The sequence below is a fragment of the Carcharhinus amblyrhynchos genome, chromosome 21, assembly GCF_965287045.1.
Source record: "Carcharhinus amblyrhynchos chromosome 21, sCarAmb.v2.hapA, whole genome shotgun sequence".
Taxonomy (NCBI): domain Eukaryota; kingdom Metazoa; phylum Chordata; class Chondrichthyes; order Carcharhiniformes; family Carcharhinidae; genus Carcharhinus; species Carcharhinus amblyrhynchos.
In genome coordinates, this window is record NC_137344.1 from 23,332,233 (window position 1) to 23,348,541 (window position 16,309).

At 41.9% G+C, this 16,309-nt stretch overlaps 1 protein-coding gene across 3 annotated transcripts in view; it reads left to right on the forward strand.

The window, feature by feature from the left end:
• sdk2b (sidekick cell adhesion molecule 2b) overlaps positions 1 to 16,309 on the forward strand; it is a 966,819-nt gene that overhangs the window by 870,981 nt on the left and 79,529 nt on the right. For all 3 annotated transcript variants that reach the window (XM_080208817.1, XM_080208815.1, XM_080208816.1), the window contains one exon: positions 2,279 to 2,408. In XM_080208817.1, coding sequence (XP_080064943.1) covers positions 2,279 to 2,408 — 130 coding nt within the window. The remainder of the gene's footprint in view (positions 1 to 2,278; positions 2,409 to 16,309) is intronic.

Genomic DNA, 16,309 nt, shown 5'->3' on the forward strand with positions numbered 1-16,309 from the left:
ACAACATCCACCGGTTCCCCACTGTCTACCACACTAGTCACATCCTCATAGAAATCCAGTAAATTTGTTAAACACGACTTCCCCTTCGTGAATCTGTGCTGCGTCTGCTTGATCAAACCATTCTTTTCTAGGTGTCTTGCTATTTCTTCTTTGATGATGAATTCTAGCATTTTTCCAACTACGGACATTAAGCTAACCGGCCTATAATTCCCTGCCTTTTGTCTGCTGCCTTTTTTAAACAGCCCACATTTCCGTAATGGCCACTAGTTCAATGGTAAAGTTGCAGATTATTCAATTTTATGACTCCATTTATACTGATAAACTAAGAAATTAACACTTCCACTTAATAACTGAATGAATGTCACATCAAAATTTTACATTTTATACATTTACTGTAACAAATGGACAAAAAGCAGTATTGATTAAAAACAATTTTCTTTTTGCTGGCAACTAATAATTTCAACACAGAAAGCAATGTCCCCTTATTAGCCCAACTGAAAAACACACTTCACAGGTAAACTTTAGATGGTTCTTTACAGAAACATTAAATTTTTCCAGAGTCAATCAAAAGTGATTCTTAGCTCCTGAAGTTTAATGCCATTCTTTTATTTTTTCAGTCTGGTAACTGGCATTCGGTCTCTCATAGTTAGGTATTCTTTTCAAGGAGTCCTTCCCTCTAGCCCAAGCTAAACGATGTTTCCAGCCTTGTTTTGACTCACAATGAATTTGATATTTTCAATCCAGGTACAAGGACCTACAGTCCTCTGCAAGAAACCATACAGATTTTTTTTCAGTCTCTAACTGCTCTCTCTCTTCCATGTATAGGGAGGGTGATATCTTACCAAAATATGGCAGTGTTGTTTGCAGTGAGAAAATCAGCATGTTGTTCTCCAGAGAAACCTGTTGGTTTTCTCTACAGATTTTACAATACTGTGCCAAAAAAAATCAAGGAGACATGTTTCACACTACCCTATAGGGGGTGAGGCCTCAACATATCGGCAAAACTCCATGGTTCAGAAACCAGGGCGCCATCCTTAAAGGGCGCCCTGATTAGAACCTGAGCAAACGTCCCCCCAGGTCTCAGGGGCTCCCCTCCCACCCCACAATCAACGGTAGCACTTCTCTACCCAGACCTCTGCAACCTTCCCCCCCTCCCCCCCCCTCAAGTCATTGGCCCCCTTCTCCTCCTCTGATCATCTGCATCTTCTATATTCTCCTCCTCCCTCCCACATGCTGTCTGAGCCAGTACCCACCTCCACCATCATTCCCGTTGAGAGTGTCTGCGAATGACATGCTGATGTATTTAAACGAGCTTTCTGCAGTCTCGTGGCATGTTACACACCATTCCAGCAGTGAGTAAGATCGCAAAGTCGCCACTATCAATCGCACTCTCCAGATTTTGAGCACACATGTCATATGGAATGTGCAGGCTCAAAATCACCCACAGAGACTCAGACACTGCCTGTGATGTTGTGTGATATTTGAGGAAAGCCTGTAACCTGATCAGTACAATGGCTTCCTCTGCATCCTCACCAATGACAATGTGAATCACATGGACATTGTATGAAGTTACAAATGTTCATTAACTGAACTTGAGAGTCCAGTTCTCTTTCATCTTGGAACTTTGACAGCTTATAGCACAACTGTTTGCAAATCAATATTTTCAGTATCTTTCTGGGGCTTTGGGAGACTCAGAATCTACCTGTTTTGAGCTCAGAGACTGCTGCCATTGTCTCCACCTGTGAACATACTGCATCATCACCCCAGTAGCACAATCTGGATGTCCCTTTGATCTTTAACTGCAATAGGCCTATTGTCAAACAGGTGTCAGAACAGGTCATATGACCCATTCTGTTTTATTGTAAATTGAAGGTACAGTTCCAAAACATGACAATCTTATAAACCTCATAATTGTAACACATCTGATATCTTTAGACACACCTCAAACTATTCACAGACAGATGCCAGTACATTTTTGCTTCACCTGGTGTTCATGCAATCTTAATATTTTTTCTACTACCTACAGTGTAAACTCAAAAAATTTTAATGACGTCTTATCTAAAAAGGTATAACATGAATATTTAGAATTCTTCTGAAATTTACTTTGATGTTCTTTGAAAATCCTGTGTTATCAATCTGTTTGTTAAATGGGTTGTGACTTGCTTTCAGAATGTTTCCGTCCATTTCTATGCTTGTAACAAGATGACTGATAATAAAAATGCAATGCATTTCTTATCAAGGGTTATTACAGGCTCTCACAGGTATCCCATTTCCACAGATCTCCCCCACGGCCAAGTCCTGGTAGCCTTCACTACTCAGATGAGGACGTAAGCACAAAATACAATGACCTAATCCCAGCAGAGAGCAGCAGCCTGACCGAGAAACCATCTGAAATATCAGACTCTCAGGTAAGCACCATTCTGTTGGGAATGCTGTGATACCCAAGATTGCTGGAATTTCCTTGGAAATATAAAGCACTGATTCAAACGACACTCAGTATTACAGATCAGATTTTCTGTCAGTTTCACAGCTTGGGAGCTCACGTCAGTAAGGCAGTTTCCATAAGCAAAACAAGTATTCTGTGAATCAAAATACATGTGTCATGAGTAACAGAGTATCTGATAAGATGGATAATTATTCTTTTACTGTAGAGCATCACAAATCACATAAAATGCTGAGAATGTTCTTCTGTTACTGCGCAGGATACTACACTAAAGTTACACAATCTAGAAAATGTCTCAACATTCTTGTACTATTTCATAGACACTGCATGAGACAGAACCTCACCACCTGCTTGATTCACTATGCGCAAAACATGTAACTGGGAAACACCTAGCTCTTCAATTGTTTTCTTTAATGATGTTGTAGCACGTTCAGTCAGTTAAACAATTTATTTTCAATGGGAAAACCATTAAAATGTAGCCAATTTTTAACGCTCAAATGAATGGGAATGGGAGGGGAATGGACAGAAACTGTTCCTGCTCGTAAAAGGGTCAAGAACAAGAGGGCGCAAATTTAAAGTGATTTTCAAAAGAAGCAAATGCAATGTGAGAAAAAGCTTTTTCACACAGTGAGTGGTTTGGGTCTGGAATGCGTTGCCTGGAAGTGTAGTGGAGGTAGTTTTGGTCAAGGCATTCAAGAGGGTGTTAAATGATTATTTGATTATTATTGAACTGTGCAGAAGTCAGGGAAAAGATAGTAGAATGACACTAGTCATGGTACTCATTTGGAGAGTTGGTGCAGACACAGTGGACCAAACGTCCTCCTTCTGCTCTGTAACAGTTCTGTGATTCTGTGAGCGATATTGGAATGAAAAATGAAAGTAATTACTACATTGTAGAAGTGCACAGTTGTTTATTAGGAAGACATTAATGAGATTTTCCACTCATTTATAGTCAGCGGGAAGGCTATGTAGAAAATGTTTCAGATTAGTATTCAGGTGAAGACTCCTTCAGCAATATCTAACTCATGAGAACATATGCCTAATTCCACTAAAATTCATCTAGAATCCATTATTGATTTTGATATTCCTGTTGATAATCATTTCAAATACATAGCATCCTTTCAAATCAGGGTTAATGACATGGAAAGAAGGGATTGCATATTTCTGGTCTACACACAATGTAAATCTTGTGCTAAGATTAACATACAGACTGGACTCCCAGTTGTCCACAGGGGTTGATGTTTGTCCCAATAGTCATGTGAAAAAGGATTAATATCTTGTAATTAAGCTGTAATTTAGTTATGGAAAGATTTGTATTATGACAAAACATATGAGACATTCAAGTGATTTTTAACCATTAATCGAATACCAGACTAACATGACAGCCTTGAGCATGTTCTTTTGCTTAGTTATTCATAATTAAATGTATGGCTTACTTTTTTGTTGTCGAGTTTTTCTTTCAAGAGAGACACCAACGTTGTTTCATCCGGTATTCATTGTCTCTGCTATTGAAAGTGGGCAGAGGTAATCTTGTCACCTCTGTTTATCAGTATGTTTTTCTGTTTATAAATAATATATTGCACAACTATTGATGGATTTCAACAAAAATTATTATAGAGATGGGTATGGCCCAGGAAAGAAGTGGCAAAGGTGCAGATCCAGATCTCAGCATTTTGGAAAGGATCCATTAACATTGAGAAATAGGCCGAACTGTTTTTTTTGTATTATTGATTGTTTTAGAATGTGTGCATTGTCTCAACAGCTGTGGTGGAATTTTTCACAGCTGTCAATATGTGAGCAGTTTTCAGAGCACATTGTTGGATGTGGATTGGCCTGAAGTTTCCTCAGGCAGGGAAAAGTCTCAGGGAAGAGCTGTTTATTTTTGATAATGTTGAGTTGACACAACATGGTGGAGCTATACACTCTTCTAAGTGGCCTTTTCACTTGTTCTTCGTGTAAGAGATTTGATAGTGAATTTCTGCAGGCTGTTTGACTACAGAAAATACTTAGCACACTTCAGAGTGATTTCTGGGTCCCAGCCTGGAATGTAAGTTATTTATCTCTTGAGCTTATTATTGTATGCAATTATTTACCAATTTCATGTTCAGTAAATACCACAGAGTATTACTGAAAAAAGACATGTTGTCAAAGCTTTTTACTTAGCAATCATCAGGACAATTTGCAATACCAATGTAACAGTATAAGAATTAGCGCTTAACAAAACTGTATATAAGTAATACTATCGAGGTTTTGGCACTGGATTCATTGCTAGATGAAATTCTGATTAATGAAGACAAATATTTTAGGATGTTAATGATTTGAACTTCAATTTCAGACAGCTCAACCTCCTGTGAGATTAAAACTTATCAGCTCTTTATAAGGAAAAAAATCTAAAGGAATGGCTGGACATTACAAAGAAGAATTAATAATGGAAACTTGGGCTGTTTCCCCATTGGCTGAATTTATATTTTGGTGTATAATACCAAGATGAGAACTTCCCAGTAAAAACATTAATTCATGAAAGAATTCTTGAATTGAATCTCTTTGAATCCACATGTTCATAGTGTCTATCTAATAAGAGGTGGAAAGGTCACTAAGATATTATGAAGATGTACTAATCTGGCATGTGTAGTTCAACATTTGTTTCAAAATAAACTTTCAAAAATCCTTTTGTCAAGTTACTTTCACTTGAAATATTAAAATAGCTATAATAAATATTATTCAAATGCCCAATGATTTTCTATGTCAACCTGTATGCCAGAAATAGCTAAAGATCATAGCCTCATTCCATTTTTAGCATGACTGAAAAAGCTGGCCCTATGCCATAGTTATTCAACACTAACAAGCATTCAGTACCTCCCACATCCAAGAAAACTTTTTTTTTAAATAGAAAACATACTGAGCAATGAATAAAGAGAAGCATCTGAAGCATTCATTATGGAAATGAAACCATCTATTTTCTGATATGAATCTTGGCTTCACAGAAAGCCAAGTATGTTTATGTAGGAGGCAAGAACAATATTGTTTCTTTCTCCTGAGTAGTTCCTACTTTAAAAGTAGTTATCCTTTATTTTGCTGTTAGCCAAAAATTCTTCAGCAGCACCTTCCAAAGCCATAACTTTCATGATTTAAGGGAATTCCAGATGAATAGATTGAAAAGGATATGTTAATGAGGTTAGGTGAAGGAGGATTGGAGGAGGCTTGGGTGAAGCATAAACACTGGCATGATCCTGTTGGGCTGCATGGCCTGTGTCTGTGCTGTAAATATTATGTATTACTATGTAAATCTGGATGACTTCATTGGGAGTAAGTGATTATCTGAAACCACAGAACAGCCCGATTATTCACTCAACCTCATTTTTAATTGAATATTTGTTGCATTTTAACTTGTTCTCTAAGACGTCATTTGTCATTGTTTCATTATAGGTTCTAGTGTGAAGGAAATGTTGAAATGTAGTGCTGTTGCAGTTGCTTAGCTTTGGTGCAGGCTGAAGCAAGTCAGCATATTGTGTTGATGTCAAGGTAGCTGCTTTTGCAAGGTTCATCAACAAGTCTGTTTAGAGCACAAGTAATACCTATTCATGTGAGTCATGCTGTTCTTATTAAAGTATGTTGGCCTTTAATTTAGTTACATGTTGCTATGGAAGGGGAGAAACATGATTGTCTACTTTCCTTCAACTTGGTTATTGATTTGACGCACTAATGTAGGAAATAAGAATACCGTGGATGCTGCATTGAAAGCAAAAAAGTGCATGAAGTACTCAGTTAGTCAGGTGGCACATATGGAGTGGAACAGTTAATGTTTCAAGTCGATGACCTTTCATCAGAACTAGGAAAAGTTAGAGATGTAATAACTTTTGAATGAGGCATAGGTGGACAACGACAAAAGGGAGGTCTGTAAGATGGCATGGAACCTATGTATGAAAATTTTTGGCAGGTGAGATTGAATAAGAGAAGAATTAGTAAAAGGGAATGGTGATGGGACAAGAAAAGAAGCAAAATATTTCCCTCAGGTGTGCAGGTAAAGTGAAGATAAGAGAAAAATTGAAACAGGCACAGATAAAAAAACCAAAAATAGAATACTGATCAAACTGATCTTGTTTCTCAGAAAATTCCTTTCGATTCTCCACTGCAGTTGGAATCTGTCCCATTCTATCACGTGTCAGTGCATGTGCTCTGTCCAATATCCTATCCTCGTGATTATCCTATTTTCATTTTATGTTATGTTTCATTCACACAGAAGCGCAATGGACTATAACATTTCTCTGAGCACTCGTCACTGTAGATTTTTGAAAATAACATGTTTCTGTAATTGGCTGTAAGATACCTGACATCATGACTTTTAGTAAGTTTCCAAACAGCAATTATGTTTCATACCTTTTAGATTAGCACATTAACTTGGTCGTCATAATATTTTTACTTTGCATTTACATAAGCTACATTTGATGCTATCTGCCTTGAACAACCCATTTATTAAAGTCACAGGTATTTACACATCTTAGCTGTAACCTTGAAAACAATATTCATCATAAATATGAGCTGTGCTGCACTGGATGTTCCCTTCCAATCCACTCATCATGCTGACTTGGAAATATATCACTATTCCTTCAGTGCCACTGAATCAAAATCCTAGAACTTGCTCCCTAACCGCACTGTGGATGTACCTACACCACAAGGACTGCAACAGTTCAAGAAAGTGACTCACACTATGTTTTCAAGGGCAATTGGAGATGGTAATAAATGCTGGCCCGGCCAGCAATGCCCATATCCTCTGAATGAATAGAAAATAAAAGGCAATCTAATACTTCCTTTTCTGATCCAGGATTTTATAATAGATGGGGGCAGTTCCCTGGCTCCACTTGCGCAGGTGCAAATCCTGTTAGAGCCAGAGACAGTCATGAGAGGGGGCCATACTGAGATTTGTGACAGGGAGATCTCATTATGAGATTCTCTCCGCGCCCAGCCAGTGGCGTAATCTAGTTCACACCCAGGGAAAGTGATCCTGATTACTATACATTGATGATGATGACTTAAATTTTCAAAAATCAACTTTAAGCTGAATTCTCAAGAACTGTTAGATGCTCCTACCCACTGGCATGATGTGAAGCTGGAGGGAATCATTTTTGGAAACCAGATGTAATGACCATCACTCAGGGGCCATTGCAGCCCCTGAGTGATCAGGGATATAGCTGCACAGTGCCCTGGCATTAATCTCTGACAGTACCAACATGGGGTGAGGGCTGAAGAGGTCAGGGACTTTGCCCACCCCATAGTGAGATCTTGTTCTTTTGTGTGTGTGTGTGTGGGGGGGGGGGGGGGGGGGGGGGGGGCGCTGGAGAGGGGGAACCCTGATACCTGATTTGGTGGGAGGCTGATATCGGTGTTGGGGGAGGGTGGGATATTGGCATGGGTGGAACGGTGTGGTCGGATGCTGTCTGAGAGTCCAATAATCCTAAACCAAACAAGGAATTACAGATTTTAATCCTGCAAAGAACCCCCAATTTGTTAGGGACCAGATCAGGAACTACGAGGTATATTATGAAGTGAGCTTAGAACCTAACTTTTCATTTTGATTTTGGCATTAGGGTGAGCATAAACTCCAAGTATGATCCAATTGACCCACTTGGAAGCTTTTGTCAAAATAAACTTTATTTAAGCACACAGTTAAAATGTAACAAAAACAATTAGCATAATGTTTATCAATTGGAAATATTTAGCCATGACAGGGTATAATTCTTAGCAACTATCAATCTCTATACTTTTTTCAGAACCAGTTAGCACCAAAAACCAACATGCACACATGGATGCTAAATTTCCAGACTTTTCGCACTTCTGGATAAAGATCCAGACTAACATCTGTCTTCTAATTCTCATACAGCAACGTCCATGGAAAGGTTCATCCCAAACAGACACAGAGTTATTTTGTAGCAAATTCTAGTTTCTAAATCCAGTATGAAAAAGAGAGACAGAAATAGTGACCTCTCTCTAAAGATCTCAAACAGCCGACTGAGCTTGAGTCTTAGAACATAGAACATAGAACACTACAGCACAAACAGGCCCTTCGGCCCACGAGTTGCGCCAATCACATCAACACCTACCAATCTATAGACCTATCTATAACCCCCAATCCCACTAAATTCCATATACTCATCCAGAAGTCTTTTAAAAGACCCCAGCGAGTTCGCCTCCACCACCACTGACGGCAGCCGATTCCATTCACTCACCACCCTCTGAGTGAAAAACTTACCCCTAACATCACTTCTGTACTTGCCTCCCCGCACCTTCAATCTGTGTCCTCTCGTAGCGACCATTTCAACCCGGGGAAATAGCCTCTGAGAATCCACCCTATCTATTCCTCTCAACATTTTATAAACTTCTATCAGGTCGCCTCTCAACCTTCGTCTCTCCAGGGAAAAGAGTCCCAGCTCCCTCAACCTAACTTCATAAGGCATGCCTCCCAGTCCAGGCAACATCCTTGTAAATCTCCTCTGTACCCTTTCAATAGCTTCTACGTCCTTCCTATAGTGAGGCGACCAGAACTGCGCACAGTACTCCAAATGAGGCCTGACAAGGGTCTTATAAAGTTGCAGCATTACCTCCCGATTCCTAAACTCAATCCCTCGATTAATGAAGGCCAGTACACCATACGCCTTGTGCAACTCTAGCTCCACCCAGTCACCAGACTTGTTCCTGTCAATCAACATAATCAAGTTCTACTCTGGAAAACTCCCAGGAAAACACTAAAATAAAGAAACAACATTAGTTCAGATTTAAGCAAACATTCTAGTAGTTAGGAGCAATTATGTTGCTGCAGTAACAATACAGCACTGCTGAATATAGACCCAGTGGCACCAATAAAATGGAAGGGCCGGCTAAAAACATCCTGCAAGAAACATGACTAAAATACATTTCTTAAAGCCACAGTATCATCACTGTCTCCAACCTCAGGCAGTCTTTTCTTGTTTTTCCAATCCATCGTCCAGAATCTTCACCTCTATCAGCCTAGCAGTTCGTAATTCTATTGATCAACCAATACCGGGTAGCCCAGCAGTGGCTAGCAAACACCTTGGCAGTGCTAGTAGGGCACCCTGACAGTGTGCCAGGGCAGTGCTTAGGGAGTGGGGCCTGAGTGGGAGATGGGGGGGGGGGGGGGGGGGGCAATGCACAGGGGCTGTGGCATGAGCAGTTATGCGGAGGGGGAGTCAGGCGGGGTGGATCATGTCTGTGGTCATGATGAGGAGCATGTTGGAAGTCATGGGGTGGGGGGTCAGGCAGGGAAACCCATCGGGAGGGTGCTGATGCATCAATACCAGTGACCTGTGTCAGGGAGGGAAGATCACAATGTCTGTGGCAGAGGATGGTTCTCCCAATGCCCTGCAAGATTGGGGTGCCCTTGCAAAATGGTGCCAGAGTACTCTGAAGCTGAGCTCGTCACCATGTTTTGCCCCGCCAGTCCCCATTGAATACTAGCTCGAAACACTCCAAAAAACTGAGCGAATGTGGAACGATTGCAGTGCAGAGCATACCTGGGAGACCAGCATGGATCACTCCATTATTCTCATTGTCAATCTTAGTTCGCAATCTTACATGTGCCAAATGAGTGAGAAAATGGGAGAGAGTAGCGCCGGTAATTTCAGCAAGTTGTGAGTTGTAATGTTATGGCACTCTACAGAAAACAAAAGCCCGGATGTGAATCACAGCGATTAGAAGGGAGGGGGCGGAGCATAAGTCACGGTTAAGCTGGCTGCAGAGCACTTGGAATGTCGTTGCTTGGAGATCTCCTGCCCTCCCACAGACATCGCCCCTTCCACGACACTACCTGTGCCAGTCCCTTCCCACCCTTATCTGCAGAGCTCCCCCCCTCTACTGATCACCCCATATGCAGAGATCCCTGATGCTGATCACCACCCCTGCAGTGCTCCGTCCTAACAATCAGCCCCACATGTGCAGAGTACCTCCCCCCACCACCAACCATCATCCCATGCAATGCTCCCTCCCTGCCCCCTCCTGCGGAGCTTTCCCCTTGCCTCCCACCTGTCATAGCCCCACCCAATTCAGGCCCCACCCCCTGTCACTGTTATGGTGCCCAATGGACAGTGCCAGGGTGCCCAGTGAGCACTGCAAGGCTGGCATTGTCCAATGAGCATTGTCCGGCCATGTCCCCAATCACCTGGGGGCTTCAATGGCGTCCATCTGGTCTCTACTGGTGAAGACTAGCTGTGATTCTCACAGTGTGAAGCTCAGCTGGCGAGGTGGTAAGTTGAAGTGAGCCCGGACGATAACATCCAGGACACCCTTTCTGAGTGCAAAGCCAATTTCGCCAGCAAAACCAGGCCGGTAAGATTGTATGAGGTGAGAAAATAGGCACAAACCTTATTGTTCATCTCTCATGCAACCTTACCACCATGCCTCGCCAAACAACAGGCGAGAAAAGATTATAAGATTGTTATTAGATTGATTTGAGAAAATTCTGCCCCTGATTTCTATCCTGTTACAGCCATTAAAAGCATTGATCTAAAATTTAAATATCTAAGCAGTTACCTTTGTGTCTGAAGATATTCCTCTTTTATTCAAGTTTACCTGAAGGAAAGAATTTAGTACAAATATCAATATTTTAAAAAATGGTCCTTAAGGTGCAGGTATAATGATATTTTCTGTTTTGGGGGATTATGCCAATGCTTTTTGCAGTTTGGTAAAGTAATAGGCAGAACCAAGGGCCAAAAAAATTCTGTAATCCTGCACTGTACCCGGCAGCAGGTGATAGAGTTTACACGCAAATGTACAAATGACCTTTGGTAGAGGTTAAGTACTTGGGAACTGGCCTTTAATTTCTAATTTGCTGATGGTTAATCAGAAGCTTTGGTTTTTGTTTTGAAGATCTGGAATGCGTACACCATTATTTCATATCAGAAAGCTACTGGTTATCTTAATCTGAATGGTATGCATGCAGACAATGTCAGCACAGGCTAGGCAAGGGGAAAACAACCGAATAAATAAAAGATCTAAATGTCCTTGGCATTTTTGGGTAGTGCATATTTAGAAACCTCCTGCCTGCTTAGGATATTTAATTGATCTTTGAACTGTCCAAAATGGTGAACCATATTCTTTGAATAAAACATTAAAACAACAGATTACTTTACAAATAAAAGCAAATAAAAGAGGTGTTGGACAAGGTTATTTTACAATTTTGCACAGGTTCAAGGAAAGCAGTGCTAGATTGCCATTCTTCCATTGTGGAGGGTCAGTCGAAAAAGACCAATGTTTTCTGTGCATTGTGGGTGCACTTACAGCACATAGACTGCAGCCAATCTTCTCTGATCCTTCGAAGAGATTGCTTTCTTTACATTGTACTTTCCTATTCATGTTACTTACAGAAAGCCTTTAAGATAATAAAACATTCCAAACTTAAAAGTAGTATAAAAACTAAGTATCACAATGCCTCAAAGAAATATTAGGTCAAATGACCATAAGCCTGGTAAAGAGGTAGGAGGTTTTAAGCAGTGGCTTAAAGGAAGAAAGTGAAGTAGAGAGGTGTAGGGAAGGTATTCTAGGGCTTAGGGGCGAGGGAACTGAACGCACAGCCATCAATGGTGGAGCAATAAAAATTGGGGTGCTCAAGAAGTCAGAATGAGATAAGCGCAGATCGTGATAAATTGACTGGCCAGAGGAGATTACAGAGATAGGGTTGGGGGAGGGGGAGGGTGGTGGAGCCATGGAAGGATTTGACAACAGGATGGAGATTGGCTGGGAGTCAATGTAGGTTAGAGGACAAAGAGGTAATAGGGGAACAGGATTTAACAGAAATTAATACATGAGTTAAAATATGAAGCTTGAATCATTTCAAGTTTACAGAGGGCAGGCTGTGTGAAACCAAATAGGAGTACATTGGAATTGTTGAGTTTCAAGTTTAAAAAGACATGATAATTTTAGCAGCAAATGAGCTGGGAAGAGGGCAATTGGGTGATGTTGAAGAGGTGGGAATAGGCACTCTTAGTCATGGTTTAAATATGAGGACAAAAGCTCATCTCGGTTAAATATATGACACAAAGGTTACAAACAGCTGGGTTTAATGTCAGAGGGAGAGACTTGGTGTCAGTAGGCAGACTTTTTCCAAGCAATGGGTTCAATGACGCACATGGGGGGAGAATATGGCAGGAGACCCAGAAATTGGTTTCACGCTGGTATGAATTTATAGTGGAATCTTCTGCTCTAGCCTGCCATGGTGGGTCAGAAAACCTGACAGAGACCGGCATGAATCTCATTTGCATCCTATTAATGGGATGCAGATGAAGACGTGACCTCCCCAGCCAGATTCTCTGCAATGCCAGCCGGAAAACACGTCAACATGACACGTTGGAACAAAATGATGTGCAGAAATCAGGAATAAAATAATGTGTAGATATCGGGACTCACCTGAACAATGTCTGAGGTTGCCTCTAGAGATCAGTTTGGAGGCCACCCATAACCCTGGAATACCAAGCAGTGGGTCATGGTTGCATCTGCAAGGGAACCTTACAGATTCGTTGTCTTGGAGGAGGTCCATCTTCCAGCTTTAGAATGTTCCTGGAGATCCATTTTCATTCTCAGGAGTGTTCATTTTCTGGGCTCAAGTGCTCCCAGAGATCTATCTTTGTTTTCAGGCGGTCAAACCTTCTTTCTTCAATTGGGGTCAGTGTTGCTGGACACCTTTTCAATATGGCAACCAAACATGATGTCGGATGATATACCATCCAGGTCTGCCCCACTACTGAATATGGTACCTAATTAATAAGATTAGGGCCAGAGGATGTGCTATGTTTTCCCAGCAGCTTCCACAGTGGGAAACATTCCACACTTCAGCCCCACCACAATACTTCATCTCAAAATGGGGTAATTCTTTCTGGTAGCTAGGGAATGGAATTTGGAACAGGTCCAAAAACAATGGCTTCACTCTTTCCAATATTTAATTAGAGGACATTTCTATCCACTCAGTACTGGAAATCAGATAAGCAGACTGATAATTTAGCAATAGTGAAGCAGTTGAGAGAAGTGGTAGTGAGATAGAACTGGGTGTACATGTGAAAACTTAACACTGCATCTCTGTATAATCATGCAGTGGCGGTGCCGGTGTTGGACTGGGGTAAACACAGTAAGAACTCTCACAACACCAGGTTAAAGTCCAACAGGTGTATTTGGTAGCAAAATCCACTAGCTTTCGGAATGCTGCCCCTTCGTCAGGCAAGTGAGAGTTCTATTCACAAACAGGGCATATAAAGACACAAATTCAATTTATAAAATAATGATTTAAATACACATCTTTACATCAAGTCTTAAAGGTACAGACAATGTGAGTGGAGAGAGTATTAAGCACAGGTTAAAGAGATGTGGATTATCTCCAGACAGGACAGTTAGTGTGATTTTCCAAGCCCAGGCAAGTCGTTATGGGGGTTACGGATAGTATGACATAAAGCCAAGATCCCGGTTGAGGCCGTCCTCACGAGTGCGGAACTCGGCTATCAGTCTCCGCTCAGCCATTCTGCGCTGTCGTGTGTTGTGAAGGCCGCCTTGGAGAATGCTTACCCAAAGATCAGAGGCCGAATGCTCGTGACTGCTGAAGTCTTTTCCAACAGGAAGAGAACTGTCTTGCCTGGTGATTGTCAAGCGGTGTTTATTCATCCCTTGTCATAGTGTCTGCATGGTCTCCCCAATGTACCATGCCTCGGGACATCCTTTTCTGCAGCGTACCAGGTAGACAACGTTGGCCGAGTTGCAAGAGTACGTACCGTGTATCTGGTAGATGGTCATTGGCATCCTTCCAAGGTGGCCTTCTCAACACACAACAGCACAGAGCGGCTGAGCAGAGACGGACAGCCAAGTTCCACACACATGAGAACGGCCTCAACCGGGATCTTGGCTTCATGTCACACTATCCATAACCCTCACAACGACTTGTCTGGGCTTGCACAATCTCACTAACTGTCCTGCCTGGAGACAATACACATGTCTTTAACCTGTGCTTAATACTCTCTCCACTCACATTGTCTGTACCTTTAAGACTTGATTACCTGTAAAGAACTGCATTCCAATCATTACTTTGTAAATTGTGTTTGTGTCTTTATATGCCCTGTTTGTGAATAGAACTCCCACTTACCTCACGAAGGGGCAGCGTTCTGAAAGCTAGTGGATTTTGCTACCAAATAAACCTGTTGGAGTTTAATCTCGTGTTGTGAGACTTCTTACTCTCCATATCATAATCCCTGCTCACTGAATATTCAAGCCCCACTGACATGGCCTCATTTTGGCAAGTTTTGCAACAGGTTTTGAAAGGTGAGACTCAATCAGGGAGATCCCCCTGAGGGCACAAAGTTAAACATAGTTCCTGGGTGAAAAAGTGGCACTGCCAACCTGTACCAAGGGGCAGTACCAGGATAAGTGACAGGGCAGGACGTCATAGGAGCCCCATGGGAGGTGGTTACCAATGATGTGTGGTGGTGGGGCAGAGCAGACAGTGAGGAGGGAACCTGCAGGCACATGGGGAGTAGAGAGTGGGGGTGGGGTGGGGTTTTGGAATGTCAAAGATACTTCCACAGTAATGGGGCGGCAGGGTGAGAACCGACAATGTTTGTGCCGGGGGATCCCATGATCCTGGAGGGCGAGGCAGGGGAAGCTCCCGATACCTCCGTGATGGAGTGGAGCGGAGGGGAGGGGGGAAGAATTTCCACCTCAGTGCCGATTAGGACACCCTTTAAAGATGGCACTCCAATCTCTATATAAGGCCCCGCTCTGCCAGAGTGATGGTGTAAACCCAGCTACTCATTTTATTTTACTCAGAGAGGCTCAAGATCTGGAGTGAAAACTGGGCTGTGCAGCTGGAGAGCTGTGCACTGGTTTTCAGCCTGAGCCTCACACTTTGAAAAAATGTGGTAAGATTTCATCCATTGTTAATCGACTTTCTCTATATTTAATGGCATCTTTAAATTTTATGCTGTGAATACTGTTCAAACAGTGACTCAAACAGTTAACCTTGCAATTTATATTTCTGCTACATTCCAATCCTGTGCCAATAATAAGCAAAGCACATACAGCATGCTGATGCCATATGTGATTTTCTTCCAGCCTGTACATTATTAAAAGCAGATATTTAACTGGGCGTATGTGGGCAACATTGCATTTCTCATTTATAATAAAGCACAATTGAAGAAAAGATGATCAAGTTTCCACTTTGGGCTCAGTTGCCGATTCTGCCAGAAATTGTACCTGTTTTGATAAGTGTTTCTTACTCCACAAACCCCTTACTGACTTCATTAGTACGTGTGTAGAAGACTGTGTGCCAAAGAAGCAAATCCGTGTGTTTCCTAACCGGAAACCATGGATGAGTAGAGATATCCACTGCCTGCTGAAGTCCAGGTCTGAGGCGTTGAAGTCAGGCGACTCTAACCTATACAAGAAAGCCAGATATGATCTACGGAGATCCATCGAAGATGCCAAAAGACAGTACCAGACCAAGCTAGAGTCCTCAGGCTAGCTGCACAGACCCCCACCGACTATGGCAAGGTCTGCAAGATGTAACAGGCTACAAGGTGAAGGCAGGTAAAATCATTGGCTCCAATGCATCCCTCCCCAAACATGAACGAAAGAGCTGAACTTAAGAAATGTAGTGAAAGTGACTGTGTTGGACATCAAGATAGCATTTGACTGAGTGTGGCATCATGAAATTCATGAAGCTGCTTCAGCACTTTTTCCTCAAAGGGAGGGGGAATGACAACTAATGTGCCTCACATCAATCACTCTTCCTGCAATAACAATTTCCACTGACAGCTTCGATATGACTTCTGTTCTGGATTCTTCTGCTGGCTTGTCCTTCCCTTGTGGACAAGGTCTACCACT